Source organism: Cryptomeria japonica, chromosome 6 (genome assembly GCF_030272615.1).
Source record: "Cryptomeria japonica chromosome 6, Sugi_1.0, whole genome shotgun sequence".
In the NCBI taxonomy this organism is placed as follows: domain Eukaryota; kingdom Viridiplantae; phylum Streptophyta; class Pinopsida; order Cupressales; family Cupressaceae; genus Cryptomeria; species Cryptomeria japonica.
Window position 1 is genome coordinate 395,159,230 of NC_081410.1, and position 23,938 is coordinate 395,183,167.

The 23,938-nt window shown below is 38.2% G+C and overlaps 2 protein-coding genes across 4 annotated transcripts in view; one reads left to right on the forward strand and one right to left on the reverse strand.

The window, feature by feature from the left end:
- The window catches only part of LOC131038307 (DEAD-box ATP-dependent RNA helicase 18), an 85,336-nt gene that overhangs the window by 27,587 nt on the left and 33,811 nt on the right, over window positions 1-23,938 (reverse strand). The gene's annotated exons all lie outside the window — the stretch shown is intronic.
- On the forward strand, window positions 1,936-5,430 carry LOC131038308 (uncharacterized). 2 transcript variants are annotated; one of them, XM_057970668.2, is made up of 6 exons: window positions 1,936-2,126; window positions 2,406-3,054; window positions 3,150-3,382; window positions 3,477-3,629; window positions 3,730-4,689; window positions 4,813-5,430. In XM_057970668.2, exons 2-5 carry the CDS (start codon window positions 2,441-2,443, stop codon window positions 4,155-4,157), a joined length of 1,428 nt encoding a protein of 475 aa, XP_057826651.2. In that variant the 5' UTR covers window positions 1,936-2,126; window positions 2,406-2,440; the 3' UTR covers window positions 4,158-4,689; window positions 4,813-5,430. The 2 variants fall into 2 exon arrangements, with proteins under 2 accessions (XP_057826651.2, XP_057826652.2); XM_057970669.2 differs by having other exon boundaries at window positions 2,409-3,054.

A 23,938-nucleotide genomic window follows, 5' to 3' on the forward strand; every position in this document is an offset into this window, starting at 1 on the left:
CTACATCATGAATTGCAACAATAAGAAGCCAATGTTTTGTATGTGGTTTCATGGGACACCCAACAATTCAGACCATAGTTCACAAACTTGGACTTGGAGAGTACTCAGCAAGCCCAAATTTTCCAACTCGGCAAAAACAACTTGGGCAACTTCAAAAAATATTTAAATTTCATATAACACACACTTTTTGCAAAATTGTAATACAAAAAGTATCAAATGAATCTTGAGAACCATGATGAAGTGTCTTCTATTAGATTGGATTCTTGAACGCATATGGATTGCAAAATCATATCATCATGTGAAGTCAGATACAATAGCTAGCTACTAACTGATAACTGTTATCAATTTATGGTGCTTGTTTTTAAAAATCATCATCATAAATCAGTTTTACATATCTAAGTAAAAAATCCCAAGTTGTTACAATAACCTCTCATTCTAGTGAAAAATTGGGCAATAGAGAGTATGGTCCTTGCACTTGGTTGTGGCTCCCTATTGACCTAAAAGACTGCTTATGACTCCACCTTACTGCTATATGGCAATCCCTCCTCCTGAAATGTCCCAGGTATTTTCTAATTGTCCTATTAACTTTAAGCAACTAATAATCCAAACTTCATTACTAATTTCCAGAATTTAATACAACAGAATCAACTTCTAACACTGCTTTAAATCAAGGTGTATCATATTTCCATAAAACGAAAATATAAATTATAGTTCAAAATCAATTTGGGAGGGCAATCAAAAAACTTGTTACTAAAAAAATATTACTGAGAACTACAGTTTACAAATTATACACATACTGACCACGAACAGAGAATTTGCAGCCAAGTTTGATCACACCCAGATTCCCAATGTCCTGGTTGTGTGTGATAAACTGAGATCTGCACTTGAGATATTCAGTGTTGGGCAAGAAGAAATTGGTGTCCTCCCTCGCTCGCCTGACTGGAAAGTGTTCAGACTCTCTATGACTGCAGCGGCTAACCAGGTCCTGACTATCAAGTGATAAGGCAGGGGTTTCATCCCACCTCTATCTCACTGAGCTTTTTGTCTCAGTAGCAGCAATGAAATAAATCCGAATCAATACTTTTTTCCAATAAAATCATGTCCCATTTCCATGATGAAGGACCTCCCATTATACTTGTTACAATGAAAAACTTACTACACAGGTCAGCCTTTACAAAGAAAACTTATTACCCAGGCGGGCCTTTACTTACCTAGGTCAGCCTCAAAAAATAGAATTTATTTTCAGAGTTACCCGGGGACGCATCCCCGACCTGAAAATCCCCATCCCCGTCCCGGGGACATTTCGGGGACGGCTAGGGGACGTTTCCCCCCATCCCCAAATTGTCCTGCATTTTGAGGGGGCGTCCCTAAAACGGGGGGACGCCTGCCCTAGCTCTGGGGGGCGTCCGTACGTCCCGGGGACGGCTGGGGACGGCTGGGACGTCCCCAATCCGTCCCGGGGATAGCCAGACGTCCCCCATATCTAAGGCCATTAAAAAATATTAAAAAAATAAAAAAAGTTGTATTTTCGATTTTTTTTTTAAATTTTCTAATATGCCCCTTATTAATTCAAATTGTTATTAAAAATAAAAAAAATTAAAAGATAACATTAATTAAATTTTAAATTTATTAATTTAATTCATAATTTTGACAATGAAACCAGAGTCCCCAAACTCGCCGCGAGTCAGGCGAGTTCGCCGAGTTGGCGAGTCGAGCCAACCTCGGCGAGTTTTGCCGACTCGCCGCTCGGACTCGGCGAGTTTTGGGCAAAACTCGCCTGACTCGCGAGTCGGGCGAGTTTTGCCAAAACTCGCCGAGTCCGAGGTCCAAGACTCGGCCGCGCGATAAGCATAATTCGAACTTAAAAAAACAAAAAAAAAAAGAGCTTTTTCATTTGTTTTTTTTTCCCTTTCTCTTTGGTATAACCCTAAAAGGTCTTCTAATTGTTAGTTGTGAGAAGAAGAGAGGAAAAGTGAGAGAGAGGAAGGAAAACAAGAGGCCATAGGTTTGCAATCAGCAAGGAAGAAGAGCATCAAGGAGACCACAAATCACATTGGGGAGGCCATAGGCTTGCATTGAGAGCATCAAGGAGTCCAAAGCAAGACTTCTCAACTCATTTGAAAGAGGTAAGGTAGATTTTGCTTGTTTTTTTAAGTATGTTAATGGATTTTTTTCATTTGTTTGTTAATTTTTTTTTAGTTTAACAGTTAACTTTCCAAATCTTGAATGTTTTTATTTTTTTAGCTTAATTACAATGAGAGAAGTAGAATAATGGCAAAGTGCAAACCCTACATTTTTTTAGAAAAAAATTGTAAACATGTATTTACAATTTTATTTTTTTTTAAAGTAGGGTTTGCTGATTTTTTTCTATTAGTTTATAACTTTATTAAATTTTCTTATTGCAGCAGCCTTCACGTTTAAAAAACATTCATTTTTCACAATGCCTAAAAAGGATGAGGCTTGGAAATATACTGAAGACTTTATTGGCAGACAAAAAAATCAAACAAAATGTTTTTTTTGTAAAGAAATTAATTTTGGTGGCATCAATAGATTTAAATACCATATTGCCGGCATACCTGGCCATGATATTGAGGTATGCAAATTACAAACTCCTGAGGCAAAACGTTTCTGTTATGTCCAATTAGAAACACATGAACAAGAAAAGTTAACTAAGAAGAGGCAATTGGAAGAGTTAAGTGCTATTGGCTCCCATGCACCCACATCCGCATCTGCATCCGCATCCGCATCCGCATCCACATCCGTAGGCTGTGTTGGAGAGGGTTCTTCCATGCCTCCCTTTCACCCTAGTGCTTTTGCTAGTGCTAGTGCTTCTGCTAGTGCTAGTGCTTCTACTTCTACTCCTCCTGGTGGCACTATTACCTTTGGCCCTAGAGTTCGGAAATCCAGGTTGGATAGTTATTTTGTGCCGCGTAGTACTCCTGGGGCACAACCCTCGCTTGAGGGTATGGGTTGGAACAAGGAGGTTCATGATGCTGCAAGAAAACAAATTTGCAAGTTTTGGTACTTTTGCAACATTCCATTTATTGCAGCCAGGTAATTCTTTTTGATTTGATTGCTTTAAGTTTAAAAGTAAATTTATAGTTTGAAGTTGAACTCTACTTTGTCTAATCATAATCTATTTGTGACAGGTCTCCTTATTGGCAAGGCATGGTAGATTCCATAACCATTTGTGGTGCGGGGTTTAAAGCCCCTACCGATGCTGAGTTAAGTGGCCCCCTCTTGTTACAAATGGTTGAGGATATGAAAGTTGAGCTAGAGGACCACCGACAGTCTTGGAGCCAAAAGGGTTGCACCATCATGACAGATGGTTGGACGGATAGGAGGAATAGAACACTCCTAAATTTTCTTGTTTCCTGCGGAGGTGATTGATTATGATTCATTCTAATTTGTACTTCCCTAAATGCATTGAATAAATTAAATTTTGATTTGTTGAAAGTTTGAAACTCTATTTTCAGGATCTACCATGTTCTTGAAATCTATTGATGCTTCCTCACATGTGAAAAATGCCACATACTTATGTGAGGCTATTGAGGAAGTCATACAAGAGGTGGGGGAAGAAAATGTGGTGCAGGTGGTGACAGATAATGCAGCAAGTTATGTTGCTGCAGGTAAATTTTGAACTTTTCAAGTCTTGATGGAGAGGCATCTATGATTATTTAAAATTTTCTTAACACATCAAAATTTCTAATTAACTTAAAATTGCTGCAGGTAAACTTTTGATGGAGAGGCACCCGAAAATTTTTTGGTCTCCTTGTGCGGCCCATTGCCTTGACCTCATGTTGGAGGATATTGGTAAGCTTGAATGGGTGAAATCAATAGTTGAAAGGGCCAAAAATATCAGCATGTTTATCTACAATCATGCATTGGTCCTTAGCATTATGAGGCAATACAGGGGGCAAAAGGAGTTGGCTCGTCCAGGCATCACAAGGTTTGCCTCAAACTTCCTCACACTGAAATCCTTGATAAAATCAAAGGCGGCTTTGAGGCGTATGTTTGTTGGTGAGGAGTGGACTTCCTCATCCTATGCTACAACCAATGCAGGGATAGATGTGGTAAATTGCATTTTTGATGAGTCAGGTTTTTGGACCCCCTGTGGAGAAACCGTGCAGGTAAATTTATTACAATTTAACATTTAGTATCTACTATCTAGTATCTACTATTTAGTAATTTAATTTTAATTTATTAACAATTTAACTTTGCAATTTTTCTTTTTTTTTAATTTAATTTGTGACTTAATTGTTTTTGTTTAACATTATGTGTAGGTCACTGAGGCCCTCGTAGTTCTCCTACGAGTTGTTGATGGGGAGAAGCCCTCTATGGGCTATATATATGAGGGTATGGATAGGGCCAAGGAGGCCATTAGGTCCATATATGCAGGAGATGAGGATAAGTATGGCCCCATTTGGGAGATTATTGATAGGAGATGGCAGAACCAGCTTCACAGGCCCATCCATGCAGCAGCCTATTACCTCAATCCGGCATTTCGATTCCGTGATGACTTCAAGGCAGATGAGGAGGTTCTTAGTGGCCTGTATACAGTGGTTCAAAAGTTGTGTACTGATGGCACAGCCTCAAGAACAACGCTCCAGCTGGATAAATATAATAATCGAGAAGGGGCAATCTTCTCAAGCAGCATGTGCATAGAGGCTCGAACACAATTGCAGCCAGGTAGAAATATATGTAAACTTAAGATTCTTAAGTTTATGGCTTATGCATTTTAATTTTTGATTTTATAATCTAGCCTTAAAGTTGGAAATGAGTTTGATTTTTTTTTCTTTTTCGTTATTTCAGATAGATGGTGGCAAATGTTTGGGCCCTCAACCCCAAACCTTCAAAAAATTGCCATCCGTATTTTGAGCCAGCCATGCAGCGCTTCTGGATGTGAGCGCAATTGGTCAATGTTCGAGCACATCCATTCGAAGAGGCGTAATAGATTGTCTGTGGAGAGGTTGAATGATCTTGTTTTTGTTCATTACAACCTCCGTCTTAGGACCAGACAGATTTTGGACACTGACTCCTCTCCGATCACTTTAGCGGAGATCGATCCAGAGTCTGAGTGGATCACTGAGTCTACCGATCCCGTCTTCACTGAGGAGGACCATGAGTGGGTTGACCAGGCAGACAGAGAGGCTGAGGCTGTGGCTATGGCAGAGGAGGAGGATAGAGCACGATCCGGCACAGGCACCTCACAGGCGGAGACTATGGCTTCTCAGTCATCCAGGACCTACCTTAGACGCATTTGTAGGAGGCAGACAGACTACTCTGAGGCTCAGGATGAGCTAGAGCCTGAGCCATAGACTTGTTTTTGTTTACAGTTATATATATGTTTGGGAACATTTGATGTCATGGATTTTATATACATTTGACAACATTTATAACTCTATATATCTATGTTTTCTATTTCCTTCAGCTACAATTTACATTTCTACGCATGTGATGGATGTATGTTTATGTATGTGATCAAATCAGCTTCTATTTGATGATGTTATAGTGTCTTTAAGCTTTATTCAATAATGGGTGCATGAAACAAGTTTTAAATCGTTAAAAATCTCTAAATTTCAAGGGTTTTTTATTTTGCCGAGTCATAGCCGAGTCGTCGCCGAGTCATAGCCGAGTCACGAGTCGAGTCGGCCTTGCCGAGTCCGAGCCGAGTCCGAGTCTGGGAACTTTGAATGAAACTATATGGCAGCAGTGTAGCCTTTGGGCATTTTGACACAGAGATTAGAAAATCGCCCAAAAATCGCCAAAAAATCGCCAAACTCGGCGAGTCAATAGGAAAATAGCACCCAACGCCTTTGTTAAAGAATAAGTTTTTTTGTTTCTGCCCCTTGACCCCACATTGGGGGCGCTGCCCCCAAACCCCCATTGAAAAATATGGGGGGAAACTGCGTCGATAGAAGTAGGGAAAATTTAACCTCTTTGTTTTGACATTTTGTATGTTATTTCTTTAATATCTATTATGATATGCATATTGACAATGTGAATGAATTGAAATTCTGATTTATGAATGCATAATTGCATATTGTCTATTGAGTATTAACAATGTTGTATGTTCAGAATTTACATTCTAAAATGTTTTCAACTTTTCATAGTATCATACACATGCTATATCCATGTTTTATTGTTTTCATATGAATATAATGTATGAATGCATGCTATATCCATGTTTTGTTGTTTTCATATGAATATAATGTATGTATGCATGCTTTATCCATGTTTTCATATGAACATTTAGAATTTTGAAATTTTCCCATATATTTTAAATTTTTCCTATATTTTATATAACCGTCCCCTTTGCCGTCCCCCGCCGTCCCCAAATTTGGCAAAAAAAATTGCCGTCCCGGAAACGCGTCTCGTCGTCCCCTGCCGTCCCCATCCCGGAAACTCAGGGTAACTTTGTTTATTTTTTATTGTTAATATAATAATATTTTATTTAACTAAAATCAGGTCAGCCACAAACAATATCAATATTTATTTAACTGAAAATAGGTTGGCCACAAATTATATACTTATTTAAAAAACACTCCTATGCAGAGGGGATATGACACTTCTGCTATAGCCACATCCTCCATAGCTTGCCTCTCAAAATCAGTAATCTCATACTTTGTAAACAAGGAGGGCACATCATCCTACACAGTCATGCTAAGTTACCGGTTCCGGTTCGAATTCAGGTTCGAATTCGGGTACGGATTCGCGGATTCGGTAAATTTTTTTTCTTGGGTACGGGTACGCGTTCGTCCGTACATATATATATATATATATATATGTTCAAACTTCAAACATCAAAATTATATATGTTCGCAGTTCCCAGTCCATCAACAATCTAGCCAGCTTTAGACTAGTTGTTTTGAATGAGAGAAACCAGTTTCATAAGGTTGGCCTATCAAATCTATCCAACACCACACCCAAAGAAAAATCATGACCCTCATACCTGAGGCAAGCACATTCAATAACCCTTGTTTACACTCAGCTAGGCAACTGAGGACAATAGAAAATATTTCAGATCAGGGAATCCATACAAGGTATCATCCAGCTCAGCTAGGAGACTGTTCATACATCTCGTTACAATTTTTTAGAGTACTGTAAAGGTTTCCATACTTGGTCTAACTTTGGATCTGCAAAGCAACAGATAGTTGTAATTCTGTTATTCCAGAGATAATAATAAAACAGTTAAGTTGTCCTCATTTATTTATCTGTTCCTTTATAATTAATTTAAGTTGCAATCTAGCTATGTGAATCCAGGGAGAATAATATCTGTCAGTTGTAGTTTACTGTGTTGAAAGGTCAGTGAAGTTTGGATGGTGTCACAATAACACTAGGACATTACACCCGGGTCCTCCTTGGTTCGACCTGGGTCCCACAGGGAACCCAGCCGCCTGGGCAAGACCCAGGTGGGACCCAGGTCGAACTAGGCTTGGACCAGGACCGGGCATGAACCAGGACCATGACCTGGGCATTTTAGGGAAGAACCGGTAACTGAGCAGTCATGTCATTGTAAGGATAAATCTCATCCAAATCAATAGGTTGCATTAATATGCCCTTCACCTTTCTTGTGTGAAGCAAAGTGTTGTATTGTACAAAGACTAGATCACTCAGGTGTTGTTGTTTTTTGCTTCTTCATGTGAATGGGGTCAAAGAAACTTCAGTTGCGCTCACAACCAAAAGCACTACATGGTTGAGACAAAATTTAATGGGCTAGCTTTTACAGATTTGGGGTACTTCCACCCCAATCTTCCCACCAAGAACCTACGAAAAAATATTCAAGAGTTAGTAGATAAACAAAACTCTATTAATAATTGCAATTTGTAATTTGCAAGATATAATATTTCACTTTTTCTTACTTGGTGTCTTACTAGATCTTTCTCATATGGCTAATGGCAAAGAAAAGAGCCTCAACCTAGTTCACTTACAATTTTGCAGCTCGGGAATGATGAGGTCTCTCACCTCAAGCTCAAGTGGCATCCCTCTCAATGCATGTGGATAGGCCCTTGATAAGCTCCCCATTAGCATCCATGAAGCTATTGAATAAGAAAAACTTAAGGTTCAGATAGTACCCATCAGCATTAATGGGTTGGTGGAGTTGATTGTTACACCTTTGCTCAATGATCTCCCAAATAGAGGCTAATCTAATTGCATCCCCCTTGTAATAGTTATTGATGACCTCCTAAATATACCACATTGGGTTTCGGTCTCCATCCACCAAGCATAAAAACCTCACCAATGGCTTTAATGCCTAGAAAGTACAAGGTACAAATAAAATTAGGTTACAACTTAGTACTTACAAGTTACAATGAAACTAAATATCTTTAAAGTTTAGAAATAAAGGATTCAATTTGAAATTTAAATTTAAAGATACATTTACATTCTCTAAAGATCTCTCAGCAAAAACATCAAAAATTGTTTTTAGGATTCTCACTCCATGAACCTTCTTTGAAAAGCTCAACTCTAGCCATGTTTGACTCACAAAAATCTGCTTCAAGGGAGTCATAAACCAACAATACCTTGCAACATTAAAAAATCAGTTGCAAACCTTGTACCAATCGATCACACAAGCTCTTTCCTCTTGGTGTTATCTCTCATCAAGCTAAGAACCCATAGGTAATTATAAATATATTTTGTTATATTCCTTGCATCTTCTACAATTGGTCTCACCCAATGAATTTTGCCTATGTCCTCTTGATGAAGGTTAAGGGAATTAGTTGCACATGAGGTCCAAAAGCATGTTGGATGCCTCTCTTGAAGCAATCTTCCAGCCAGCGCCAACGTTGTCCACTTCTACAACATTTTGCATGTCCACTTCTAAAACAACCTCCTCCAACATCAAGCTTAAATTTTCTTTATTTTTTATTTTGTTGGAGGCATCAATCAACTTCAAAAAAAAAAACACCATTTGAAGCCACTAAAAAATTGATGACAGCGCAGTACCTTCCATCTGTCCACCCATCTAAAAGAATTGTGCATCCAAATTTTCATCATTGCTTCTTTTGATCTTTCATGATCTATTTTGCATCTACAGTAGAATCTTGGAGCAACCTACCACTTAACTCTTTTGGAGAGGGTACCTTGAACCTTTTCCTTGCAAGTTGCAACTATCAATGTCGTTACCAAATACTCCCAATATAGACTCCTTGCCACATTGAAGGGAAGGTTGTTCTTATACCAATAATTTGTGCATCCCTTATTTGCTTCTTTGAGTGCCTCCTTGCTCCACTATATAGCTTCAAATGAAAGTGGTGCTCCAAGTACATTTCTAGGTACAAAGAACCCTTGTGATTGAGCTCTACTCTAGCTAGATGAGGTGGATGTGTCACATATGTGTGAACCACGACTATAGCCTACAATGCCTTGCTTATCTACATCAGATTCTATTGCCAAATTAGCAGCAATGGTTGCTTCTATGGCTGCATGTGCCTTGGCCTTCTCCAATTTCTTTTCATACAATGATGGAAGAAGGGCCATCGTCTCTCATTTCACCTCTTATGGGTCTATTGGACATGATTTGCAATTGCAATTTGAAATGCTTGCAAGATGATATTTGAGGCAATTGATGCTTCCACTAAACTTCTTCATGCACCAATTATAAATCATGGATCTCACTATCGGTCCTATTACAACATATTTCCAAGCAGGGTCAAAACTTCTAGTGGATCTAATTCCAATGGGACAACTTCCACTTGCTAAGTCCAAACTAGATGTGGTGTTGGATGCCATTGTAGTTATATATTAACTTGCAATATCGATAACAACAAAACATAGTGATTACAAAAGATAGATGTAGATCCGGATATTTCCAAGTAGGGTCATGTTGGTGTACGTTTTATCATTCACCGAACATTAGAATAAAATGTCAAGGACAATCTACCCTCTTTGGAACAAAATCACTACGTGTGCCAAGATTGCAAAGAAAGACCACACGTCAACTCCAAGGTTTATATGTGCGAACGGGCGACTTTATGTTGGGTAGCTTCCTTGGTTATGTATGCTGAAATACAAGGGGGACTTACACTTGGCTAGTTTAATTCACAATGGAGGTCTAGACAATGAAGCTCTATCGATTGGGTCTTGGATCATGGACTTCAAGAACACTGAAAAGGAGATAAAGGTTTAGAAGTTCTAATCTATTCCTAAGAATTCAAGAGATGGTATTGACTAGGAGAAACCAATAACCACGCTTTGCTTCGCCACGGTGGGACAGCTACACAAAGTGGGTGCAATCTTCAAGGGGTGTGCTTATGATTTTCACGTCATGAATAACTACCATCAAATTGAACAATATTTATCCAGACAAGAGTAAAGCATCCAGAAAGTAATCTCAGACTAACTTTACACAATGAACAAAATATTTTGTTCATCAAAAGTATGAGCAGAAGATTCACCATAAATCAATACTTATCAAATCTTGCATTCGTCTAACATACATGAAATAAAATCTAAACTATGATGAGGGATAAGAATCATGCAAACTTAGTTAATTGTAAAAGTTAATAGATAGCGTAGCTCTGCCCTGTAATATGCAAAAAATGCGAGAAAATAATTGCCCAAATAAAAAAGCAGGTCCTTCGAAAAGATTTATTAAAAACAACAATAATAAGTTGTTTTCGAGGAATCCCCACACCAGGAATGCAGCGTCGAAGGGGTATTTCAACCCTGCAGAAGATGCAAACATAAACAATAAGAAAAGGGTTAGTGAGTATAATGTTATGATGAATCAGCATGCTATAGAAACAAAGGCGTGCCAGGTAGAGGCCAAGGAGGCAGTAAACTTTCAAATTAGCCCGTCCAAAGATATGATAGTTGGATCAGAGGATATCCAAGATAAAACAGATCAGGATATCATTCCAAAGGAAGGCGAGGTTAAGGATATGGAGGAAGAACAAATCCCCACAGAGTTAGAAGTAGTATATAATTTGATGGGAATAAATCATGCCTTAGAAGAAGAGAATGAATCAGAAGAAGAAGATAGCATTGAAGTTGCCTATGAAAAACAAAGGTTGATTAAAGAACTTTTGAAGTTAGATGCTGAGGAAAAGATGGAGTTGGAAAAAGCTAGCTTGAATGCTTCTCCAAAACATCTGGAGGAGACTGCAAGTTGTGTCAAGCTGGGCTTGGATCTAGACTACCTAAATAAAGAAACCCCAGATTGTGGGAAGTCTGCCAAGAAAAGGGGCAGGAAGTCCCTAAATGAGCTTAGGGGAATGGTTGGGGCAGCAGAGGACCAAGCTAAAATCACTTCTCTATTTCAAGTTGGGAAGAGGAAGGGCCTTCCCAAGAAGCAATGAAGATTACTTCGTGGAATGTTAGGGGCCTAAATGCCCCTAACAAACAGTGTTTGTTAAAATGCTGTCTCACTACTTTTGGATCTGAAATAATAATTATATTGCAGGAAACTAAGCTGAGGGTAGATTGGAATCTATATGGTAAAAACTGGGAGTTTGGAAAGTAACTTTCACCAAAACTTTGGGACCTGCAAGAGAATTAGCAATCCTTTGGGATACTAGGAAGGTAAGCTACGAAGAGGTAATCCAGAAATCTCAATGGCACGAGGGTTGGGTGAGAAGCAATAAGAATCCTCTGAGTTTTTTCCTTATTAACATATATGGCCCTATTGATATTCTAGGGAAGAGGGAAGTGTGGGTAGAAGTGGAATCTTTCATGACACAAAACGCAAATAGAAACTACATTTTAGGAGGAGATTTTAATGTTATCTTGGACCTAGCAGAAAAGTATGGAGGCAATCAATCTGAATCTACAGCACAAAAAGAGTTTAAAATGTGGGTCAGGAACAATAGCTTTCTTGATGTCAAAATGATTAATGGAAAATTTACATGGAATAACAGGAGGTTACGTAATAACAAGGTATTTCTTTAAAGGGGATCTAACAGAGTTTAGTAACTCACTAAGCTCAACTATTCTAACTACAGCAAGGTCAAGCCACTTTCCAATCTCATTATTATTGAAGAAAAGTTTAGACCTAGGAATTGCCCCTTTAAATTTGAGAGAATGTGGTTTCAGGACCAAAATTTCCTAGGTTTGGTTGAAAGTTGGTGGAAGGAAGAACAAATAATAGGTTCCAAAATGTTCTGCTTCATTACCAAACTAAAGAAATTAAAACAAAAGATTCTAAAATGGAATAAGGAGCATTTCAAAAACATCTTTATAGAAAAGGAGTTGATTGAGGCAGAGATAGATAAGCTAAATGAAAAAGTAATAAGAGATGGGATGGACAATGAAAAATACTTAAAAGAAAAAGAACTATTACATACATATGAAGACATTTTAGCTAAAGAAGAGATCTTCTGGAAATAGAAATCTAGAGAAAATTGGTTGAGCGATGGGGACAAAAATACTAAATTTTCCATAATAGTACTAAGCAAAGAAGAAATGTAAACAGAATTCTTGAAATTAGAGGAGAAGAGATAATTTAATTGAAGATCCTAAAGAGGTAGCAATGGAATTAGTCTCCTTTTTCAAAAACATAGTGAATAATTGGGGCAGCTCAGATCTATGCTCTTAGTAGCATATGCTAGCAAATATCCCCAAAGTCATTACAGAGGAGGACAATAAGATGCTCACTAGCAAATTTACCTTAGAGGAAATTGGAGAGGCGGTTCATCAACTTCACCCTAAGAAAGCTCTGGGACCAGATGGTTTCCTAGCAGGCTTCTTCCATCCTAGTAGACTTCTTCCAATAGTGCTGGTCCTTCCTAGGAACAGAAATGTGGGAGGCTGTAGAAAATATGAGAAACTCAAGCAGAATTCTTAGAGAGATTAACAACACCTTCATCACACTCATCCCCAAAAAAGAGAAAGTTGAAGAGATGGATGATTTTAGGCCTATCTCCCTATGTAGCACAATTTACAAAGTTCTATCAAAAGCTCTAGCTAATAGAATCGAAAAAAAATTACCCTCAATAATATCGAAAGAACAGACAAGCTTTGTCCCAGGGAGATCTATATTAGATGGGGTTATAATTGCTCAAAAAGTAATACACTCTGTTCAGAAAAATCAAGAACCCAGTATGTTGATAAAACTAGATATTAAAAAAGCCTATGACAAGGTGGATTGGAGATTTCTTTGCAAATGCATGGAAGCCTTCGGCTTTGCTAGCCAATATATAAATTAATTTTCAACTGCATACCCAATCCTAAAATTTCTTTACTAATAAATGGAACTCCAGAGGGATACTTTGACATATCAAGGGGATTACGACAAGGGGGCCCTTTGTCCACCTTCTTGTTTATCATAATGGCAGAGGCATTTCGTAGATCAGTTAGTAGAGCACATCTACAAGGTAAGATTAAAGGGATCAAAGTAACATAGGGGATAGATAACATAACTCATCAACAGTTTGCAGATGATACGATGCTCTTTGGAATTGGCAATAAGTCCGAAGCAAAGGAGTTTAGGACAATAGTTAACAAATACTCTAGAGCCTCAAGACAAGTAGTCAATGCAAACAAATCAGAAATATTTTTTTTTAATACCAAAGGAATGAGATAGAAATTTGTAATATTTTAGGATATCAGAAAGGTAAATTCCCCTGTAAATATCTTGGGCTCCCGTTTCAGAAATATTTTTTTTGAATACCAACGGAATGAGATAGAAATTTGTAATATTTTAGGATATAAGAAAGGTAAATTCCCTTGTAAATATCTTGGGCTTCCGTTGGATAAAAGAAGCAGGGTGAATAAACTATGGAATCACATTCTAACAAAAAATAGAACACAAAATGGATTCCTAGGAAGGGAAGTGGTTATCTAATGCAGGCAAAGCTACGATGCTAAAATCAGTCCTCTCAGCCATTCCCATATATCAAATGTCATGTGAACCATTATCGCAGGAAGCAAAAGCAAAATTGGAGAAAAAATTGAGAACATTTTATTGGCAAGGAGCATCAGAGGATAGGAAATTAGCATTAATTAAGTGGGATAGAATATGTAGACGATTAGAGGTAGGTGGTATAGGTTTGAAGAATCTGAGCTAGCAGAGTAGGACTTTAGGGGCAAAATTAGTATGGAAAATGTATAAAGAACTGGATAGGAAGTGGGCTAAGACCTTGCGAAAGAAATACTTGATTGGCTCGGATCCAAACAACATATTCAGAACACCGGATCCTCCAAAGAGTTCTAGGGTATGGAACTTCATATTAGAATGTACAAAACTAATTTTCGATAAAATTTCTTTGGATATTGCAAATGGCAATAGAGTGAAATTCTGGAGTGGTTCTTGGGGTGGATATGTAGCATTAGACAACATTCCCATTAGTCCCAGAATTAAGGAGGTATTAAGCAACCTTTTAGGGCAATATTTAAGAGACTATATTGAGATCCCTAGCAGTGATCATATCCTAGGTTGGAAATGGAAGGCATTGGATCAAGCCCCTCTCTTTGAAGTAGAAAGTAATGAACTTAGGAATATATTATTAGGAAGACAAATTCTTATTAAGACAAGGGAAGATAAGATAGTTTGGATATGCAGAGATGATTAAATCCCAACAATGGGAAAAGACAGATATACCTATTCACTGTGTTGGGATAAAGTATGCTCACCTAAAGCCGGTATGTTCTTATGGGCAGCATTACAAAAACGAATCCTGACTGCAGACTGGTTCAAGAAAATTGGTTTTGCAGGTCCCTCCAGGTGCGTTCTTTGTGAATCAAATGAAGAAACTATGAATCATCTTCTTATGTGTTGCCCTTACACAACAGAGTGTTGGGAATGGTTATGCAGAAAACTACAATGGAAAACAGCGCTTTCAAACTACCTAATGATCAACATGAAGAGTTGGCCAGTTATGTATAAAAATAGCTTGTATAAGGATATTTGAAAAATAACCCCCTCCATTTTGGTTTGGGAAGTATGGAAAGAGAGGAATAGGAGGATTTTCCAAAGTAAGAAAATGGATCCTAATAACCTCTGTAACAAGATAGAAGCAGCAATAGTAGAAACTACCAATAATAGAATCAGGAATGGCAATCTAAAAGATTGCATCTTTTCAGCATGGGATAGCAAATTTAGGAAAGCATGGTACGGATTAAGAATACCACCTCACTTTGGGAAAGGCGGTAAAGAAAGCAAACAAATGAGAGATCAATGTCAATGAACAAAACCAGGTTTTGGATGGTTTAAACTCAACTTCGATGGCGCATCCCGAGGAAACCCAAGCATAGCAGGTATTGGTTGCATCATTCACCACTCGGATGGGTCTATATGTACAAAAATAGCTAAACCTATTGGTAAGGTAACCAATAGTATAGCGGAAATGGATGCCCTTGTAGAAGGACTTCTGATGTGCAAAGACTTGGAAATCAGTAAATTGGCTATAGAAGGGGACTCTCAAATTATCATTAATGCAATCAAGACTAAAAGCACCCCAAACTGGAAATTAAATTCCAGATTAGGTAGATCAATACAATTATTAGATTTTTTTGAAGAAACCACTATTAATCATATATACAAAGAAGGGAATATAGAGGCAAACAAACTAGCTAATTTGGGTGCAAATGGAGCCTTCATTGAGAAGATAGGAGGATAGGTCAAGGGCGAACCATTTAGGAGATCTTTTTAGTTTTATTTAGTCTCTTTAGGCCTTAACCAGGGTAAAGAATTACATCGAGATACTTTAAGTTAATCCAAGCTAGGTGGATCTAGCTGACTAGGTTAATTCCTTAGATTTCTCTTCCACGTTAGCTTTCTTAAGTGGGAAGTGGGCCCGAGGATTTCGAAAGCTCAAGCGATATTATTTATTCTGCAGGGAAATATCTTCTAAATATTTGCCTTAAATAGTTGTAGGACGCACACATAGGCAGAATTAAATAGTTATCGGTATTTTTAATGATTTCATAGGCAGAATTTTCTAGATCAAATGTAATTCATAGCTTGATTTTGGGAGTGGTGGGAGCACGGGGTAGTGTGAAAATGAAGTCGAATCTGAAATTAGTATCTGCAAGTGACAATAGATTAATGGCATTCAGGGGCGAGGTTAAATCCGAAAGATGGGGTAAAGTCTTGAACGACTTGGACAATTTCTCTTGCAGGGCGATTCAAGAAATTATGGGTGAAGAATACTTGAACAATGAGTTCAGGTATCGAGTTGATTGCGATATACCTGCAACATTCGCAGCCATTCTACTCACTCTAGGAATAGATAAAAGAGAGGTCATCCAATTGTGCAAGACCACCTTTAGAGAGGAATTCCTGGGCAATTTAGAACTTGCAGTGGGTAGTGTAGATGAGAACTTGAAAATTCCTTTTCCAGAAGATTATGGAATAGGTGTTGTAGTAGGAGGGGTGCAGAATGCAGGAAGGAACATTGTCAAGCGGCCGCTGCTTGTTATTAGGGACAGAGAAGCCTTTAATCAAAGGAGGGAAATCATTGTTAGGAATGCAAATTTTCTCTTCAAATGGCTACATTTGAAAGAGGCCCCTACCAGCAACAGGTGGTTGATTATCTAAAGGAAGAGGGGTTTGAGACACCTGATGACATGCCAGAGGTGCCATTGGAAAGGATTCAGGTCCTTCCCCCGGTGATTATTAAGGCGTCTTGGGTCAAAGGGAAAACAAAGAATGATCATAGGGCATCCAACAGTAACTGGATTACGGACAAAGGGGCTGCAGGACCTTCAACCCCAGGGTCGAAAGAAATGGACTGCGATTTCGTCGATAGCAGTATCTTGGAGGATTGAGTCAATAAGGACAATTTTTGAATGCATCTAATTTTTGTTGATTTATCCAGCTGGTTTAGGATGATAGCGGTTAGAGGAGGCCTACTCAGTTATGTCATATTTTAGATATGTCTGTGGTGAAATAGACTCCAGAAGGATGAACTTCTATATTATATTAAAACAGAAGTTAAGTTTTATTCTATGTGGGCTTGTGCTACCTTGTTTTTCATTCCTATTTACTGTGGTTTCACTTGCCACTGAATTATAGCAAGTTTACAACGTCCAGTATTGATTTAGCTCAGCATTTTTATTGATATATATGAGACTGATTTTGACGATTTATTAAGACTCTAAAATTGGTTTCTCAGCATTTAAGGCATTTTCTCCTCCCTTTCTGGTTAAGAGGTAAATTTCAGAGTCTACATTTAGCATTGGCTAAGAAGCTTATGGTTTTTATGATAGTCACTATGGATGGGTATTTTCCTTTGCTAACTAAATGATTATATTTATCATGGCATGTGGGTGTGATTTGGCCTTGATTGGTCTGTGTGATCTCTACATAGGTATATATTACTAAAGCATTAGATTCAGATGGCTGTATTTGATTCCTTAAGGGCTCTATCTCATCCCATGTTTATATATGACTATTTTTTAGCTAACAAGTGTCTTTGCGTTTTTTGGTTGCTAACAAAAGTGCAGATAAAAGTCTTAAGGCGGGTGTAGAACCTTATAAGTTGGGACTGTTAGGTGAGATTCCAGATAACAGAAGAAACGATTCAAAAGGATCAGTCCCAGTATTTTGTACCTGAGGGATATAGAACAGAGATATTAGCTGCTTGTTGACGTGTATTTTGTTGACATGGGACAAAGATTTTGAACGTAAAATGATCATCAAATTGAACATGGAGACCATATCGCTCCTGTCCCTCTCCAAGGGACCAGGGCGATTTGTATGGGATCCTTCATTTTCCTTCAAGTGCATGTCAAGGCAAGTTCACGCGAGATCAAGGACGTCCTTTAAAAAGCAATGAACGAGGAACCAAGGTTGAAAGATAACGCATTTTGGCTAGAGCTTCAAGATCGCTCCTGTCCCTCTCCAAGGGACAAGGGCGATGATCCTTCCAAATTCCTAAATGCCATATAGAATTCAAGAAAAACAAGCGTGGGGTAAAGAAACAATATTGTTTTTCGCCTTACAATGAAGATTTGAGATCAAAGATGCAAGGCCAAGGAGAAAATACAAGGATCGCTCCTGTCCCTCTCCAAGGGACCAGGGCGATAATGGTTATAAGAGACATTCATTCACACATGCAAGTCAATCTAACTCAAAGGACCTAGCTAAAATGGCGATTTGGACGTAAGGATGAAGACCTTGGACGTAAAAATTGCAAGAATCAAGACAAAGTGATAAATCGCTCCTATCCCTCTCCAAGGGACCAGAGCGATGAGGTACGTCCCCTTTGTTTTCATAGTTTTGGCGCCAAATAAACAATTCAAATTTCCTTAAATGCTAAGTTCGATAAAATTGAAAATCTAATTTAATTAGCATTTAATATGGCGTTGATCTTTTATTAATTATTTTTGCCTTTATTAGAATCGAAATTTGCAAATTAAAAAACGTAAGGCATTAATAATTAATTAATTAATTAATAAAAATCGAATTTGAAGCGCTACAAAGGGAGGTCGGCCTTGTCATTTTAATTTAAAAATCATTTTAAAAAATGGTTTTATCTCCAAGTCGGCCTATATGGTAATTGTGGTGTGAGCGCTATAAAGGGAGGGTGGTGAAATCTTCATTTTCACATTATCATTCTTCATTCACATGCGATTTGAGAAGTGCGAAGTTGTATTCAAAGGAGCGAATTTCATTCCAAGCAAGGTGGTGCGAATCTTGAAGTTTCTATTGGTGCGAATTGTCAAAGGCATTGAAGATCACGTCAAGGACAACTCAAAAGGTGGCGAAATTGATATTTTGAAGAAAAGATCACGTTGAAGACTATCTATACCTCAATTTTGCCTAGGCAAATTTTTCTCATTTGCATTCTAGAGTTAGCTCTCTCCTGAGGTATGGCGATATTGGTTTTATTGTCTTGATTTTGAATTGTTCATCGTCATTTCCTTAATTTTGAATTTTGGAATTTTGTTTTGCCTTAGCTCAGTCTTTTTTAGGAAATGATTAATAAAGGACTTATCATTAAGTTTCCTAAAATTTGCTCTCTAATTTATGTTATGTATTGCAAAATCATGGTACTAATTTTGAAATGTTGTGTAGGCATCAAATGGAGATCTCTTCAAGGAAAATCAAGCCGGATCAAGGACGGTCTTCGCCAGGACGATCAAGCCAGGACAAGGGCGAACTCTTTCAATCCAGTGTTCCAAGGCGAGGTACATCATCTTCCTGCACATCAAGGACGCAAGGAGTTAGAACAAGGGCTCGTTGAAGAAGCAAAATAGTTCCAGATGAATTAATTAAAGCAAGCTTCTCAACAACATCAAGTTGAATATCTACCAAGTTCCAAGTGTCAAATGAGGTGGCGTCCTAGTCATCATTTCTCCAATCAGTGAAGTCCATCATTTCTCCAATCAGTGAAGTCCATCTCAGCATGTCCAGATTCAATGTACTTAACTCATGGAAGGTGGCACAAACTCCGATGTACCTACCCCGGCTATCCATTGGTCGATTTTTCTAAAAGGGACATGTGTCCAAGCAATACAATTTTATCATTGGTCAAACATTAAATGTTATGTAATGGTTGTAACAAACCCTAATTAGGGTTTTTCATTGTTGAATCTTGGCCATTGATCTTGAATTGATCTAAGCCATCAAATTGTATTGTGGGCACTATATAAGCCCAGACATTTCATTTGTAAAAGAATTAGCAATAATTAGAGAGAGAGTTGTAAATAGTTGAAAGTAGTTAGTAGATAGATAGTAGAATAGGAGGACAAGGCAAGAAATTGTTGCCATTGATTGTAAACAAACTCCATTTTCATTGAAGTAATGGTGAAATATGTCGTTTTCTTGCAATTTGCATGGTTTCTTGTTGAAGTCTTCAATCTTAGATGGTAGATAATTAGATGAATGGAGGAAATGTGCTTGATTAATGGTGAAATTCGTATACCCATACTACTAGCAGTCTGTTGATTGCAGACTTGCCTTGTGTAGTCAACTGGAATCGTTCAGCTCAAGCTCAATTTCAATTTGTCGCCTCTCCATTGATATGCATCAACTTGGATGGTATCTATGGCTGCGGTGATGATTTGAACATCATAAAGCTTCCCTAGAAGATCGCACTAGCCTTGTGTAGATGTTCCATTGATGTCAAAACAAGATCTAGTTAGAGTTTCATCAAAAATCAAGTCATTGCTCCTACATTCTTAGTATTAGGATTAGATCCTCTCTTCGCCCTTATCCTTTTTTTTCATTTTTTTTCAAATCTAAGTCAGTAAGAGCCTGTGTCCAGCAAAGCAGATCGGAAGTTCAATCATCACATGTAAGTCCCCTTGTGATCCCAGCAAATCACATCATACCACTGGAGCTTGTCCACACGTGGAGGCCCCACTAAAGGAACCTTGGAGTCCATCTAACTGATCCTTTTTGCAGATCTTCAGCAGTTAGAGACTATTTTCTCAAGAGAGGATAAGATGCCTTTGGGTATTTTATTCTGTGTATGATTGTGTACAAAATACACGTCAACACTGCTCAACAAAGAAGGTTGATTATATGTTGTAAACAAGGGGGTAGTATCATCGGGATGGGCTCATATATTATGTATCATCTGGTTGGGTTTATAAATTTTGTATTTGGGTGGATATTAGCCACTTTGGAACTAATCTAAAGTTTAGTTGTACACGAGCTACAACCGGAGATTTTCTTCTTAATTCTTTCCTGCTGATATGATCGCCTGAACCAGGATTGTAAATTTTTTAATTCAATAAATTAAAATTCCCTGCTACAGCCCATTATCTATCAAAAAAACAGAAAAAAAAGAATCATGCAAACTCCAACCCATCATGTATCATCTGGTTGTGTTTATAAATTTTGTATTTGGGTGGATATTAGCCACTTTGGAACTAATCTAAAGTTTAGTTGTACATGAGCTACAACTGGAGATTTTCTTCCTACTTCTTTCGTGCCGATATGCTCGCCTGAACCAGGATTGTAAATTTTTTAATTCAATAAATAAAAATTCCCGGTTACGGCCCATTATCTATCAAAAAAAAAGAATCATGCAAACTCCAAAATAAGAGAACTAACCACCATCAATTTGAACAATGCATTACTTATTACTTTGGCAATCATAAACAACAATTTGCTTATCTCAACATGTTTTGCAACATGCTCCCATGTTTTACAAATGAGGGGCGAGCTCAATTTATAGGCTCTTCAACGGCCGAGATTACAAAATAAAACCCTAATTAGGGTTTGTTACAACTAACTACCTCTCGACCAATGAGAAAATTGCACTTGGAGACACTTGTCCTTCTGCTAAATATAAACCAATCATAAAATAGAAAGTTGTTGCATTGTGGAGTGTACCTTCTAGAAGCCTTTGTGGATAAGTCAGGTTCATTGAACCTGGAAATGTTGAATTGGATCAATCTGATTGGTTGGAATATGATGAGGCGCCACCTTAGCGTGTTGGATGTCTTCCTTGGTCACTTTGTTTTCTTCCATGTACTTGCCTTATAATATCTTTCCTCGCTAACAACTTTGTCCTTTGCGCTTACTTCTTCCTAGCTTTGATCTTGGATTCCTTAAGAGATTTTGATCTCTTCTTCTCACCTGCATTTGAATCTTTGAGGTCTGGAAGTCTCCCCTTGGAGCAAATGTTTGGACTTGAAGTTATTAAAATTTTCTTTCCCAATTGCTTCGAAATTCCTCCTGCTTGAACTGGAAGATGTTATTCCTCTGAATTCTCCAATTTGTGTCAAAACATTGTCTAAGTATGGAAATTTGTTTGGAATACTCCTCTTCTCACCATCTAATTCTGATTGGGAGCTTGTCTTTAATTATTCAAGAGATGAAATCCTTCAAAAAGTTGCCCTGAATTTGGAGAAGAACTCCCCTGTGCTTTCACCACAATGGAGGAAATTGGAATTTTCTCCGTGAAGTATTTCCCATACTTAGCCAAATTTTGGCTATTCAATTTCACTTTGTAACACCTTCATGCGGACCTTTCAACACATAGCCAAGATTTTGGCCATCTCTATGCTCGGACGAACTTTGCCTATGGATTTGCCTTCAATTCTGAATTTGGCTTGTGTTAAGTAGGACAAACTCCATCCTTGGACAAGGATTTTATTCATTTCCTCTTTACTTTTCCTCTTTATTCTTCTTCATTCTTCATGTTTCCTTTCCAACACGAAGTCAAAATTTGACACTTTTGTTGTGGAGAACTCCACACTAGCCATTTTTTGGCTCCTCTTAGCAAATTCCAACACTTGGGTCAGACTTTGGAAATTCCTTTCCTTCCTTGCTTCAAAAAAAAAATCCACTTGTTGTCTTCGAAAATCTTCCTTCCTTGAACTTGGGAGAAAGAAAGCTCTTTCACCTTCGAACCTGAGAAAGAATGAGAATGAAGATGACAAGTTGAAATTGATATAAGTTTGAGAAGTTCAATCCTTTTTAGCATCTTTACATTCTTGGTAGATTCATTGAACCTAGTCCTCTTCTCATCTTCCTCGAAATGGCAACTCAATCCCTTCAAAAGATTTTAAAAGAAAGTTTCTATTTTTTTATTTTGGCACTTCACACCTAACCAAATTTGACTTCATCTTGGCCATGTAGGTGAATGTGTTGGCAAGGAATCTTTAGAAATTCATGTGTTTTAAGAAATTTCTCTAACTGTTGGGCAAATTTTTGAGAAATAATTCTAAGTGTTAGAAAGTTTTTCTAAGTGTTGGATAAATTCTCTAACCTTCCAAACTTGGCCAAACCTTCATCCATGGCGAATTCATCCATGTGTTAATACACTTTCACATATTTCTTAGGTAGATTTAACCTTCTGTCATGCCATGTTCTCTCTCCTCTTGGCGAACTTTGCCATTTTTCTCACCTCATGCTTGGCAGACTTTCACTCTATTATGCCAATTTTAACTAAGTGTCAAGGCAGAGTTCATCTTGCCTTGGACAGGTCTTAGGCAGATTTCATCTTTATCATGCCATGCTTGGGCGGAGTTTGTAGTTTCTAGGCCAAGGTTGGACGGACTTGGCACCTTGTTGGACATCCTCCAACTTTGTGAACTTCATGCCATCCTTGGGCGGAGTTTGCACTTCTTGTGCCATTTTGTGGCGGACTTCATCTTTGGCCAACCATGTCTATGATATGGAGGAGGCGGAGTTCATGTGGCTTTGGACATTCCCTTTCCTTGCTAGGCAAATTTTATCTTTGACAAGACATTTTGCAATCATATGACATGGCAAACTTTGCCACCTCTTCGACATATCCAACTTCCCATTGGGTGGACTTTGTCTTGCCTTAGACAATTTGCTCATGGTGGACTTTGTGTGGCCAAAGCCATTGCCATTTTGCTTGCTTTTTCATGGTGGACTTGAGGATAGGTTGGACATTTCTTGATTTTGGCCTTGGCGGAGTTGAGCATTGTTTGGACGTTTTGAATTTATAGCATGGCGGACTTCACATTCTCCATGCCATTCTTACCAAGTGTTGGGTGGAGTTGACCATGACTTGGACATTTTCAACTTTTCTTTCAATCCACCAACACTTGGCCGAATTTTTCCTCATCTTCCTTGGGCGGATTTGCTTCTTGCTTAGGGAATTTCCTTGACACTTTACCAAATTTTGAAATTTCATTCTCCAAGGTATCAACACTTAGCCAATTTTCTGAATTTTCTCTCCACAAGGTATCAATACTTAGCCAATTTTCTGAATTTTTTCTCTCCAAGGTATCAACACTTAGCTAATTTTCTGAATTTTTCCTTGGCGGACTTTACACTTGTGTTGGATGTTCTTCCAAGGGAGGGCAGACTTCATGATGGCTTGGACGTTGGAAACTCCTACCTTGAGCGAACTTGCTAGCTGGCTGGGCATTTCCTTGGACGTTCTCTTGGACATTTCCTTGGCTTCAGAAATTTTCAACTTTTGCCAAGGCGAACTGTGCCATTGTCCAAGACATTGTCTAGCTTTGACAAGGCGAACTTCATATTAGCCTAAGACATGGCCATCTCCATTATGAACACTTGGGTGAATTTTCTTACCCAACAATTCGTGTTTGTCTGGAACATCTG

Excerpts from the sequence above, each read along its gene's own strand:
- LOC131038308 (XM_057970668.2), top strand. The coding sequence starts at position 2,441 with ATGCCTAAAAAGGATGAGGCTTGGAAATATACTGAAGACTTTATTGGC. Across the intron at positions 3,055-3,149 it reads ATTCCATTTATTGCAGCCAG|GTCTCCTTATTGGCAAGGCA; the intron begins GTAATTCTTTTT and ends TATTTGTGACAG. Across the intron at positions 3,630-3,729 it reads AGCAAGTTATGTTGCTGCAG|GTAAACTTTTGATGGAGAGG; the intron begins GTAAATTTTGAA and ends AAATTGCTGCAG.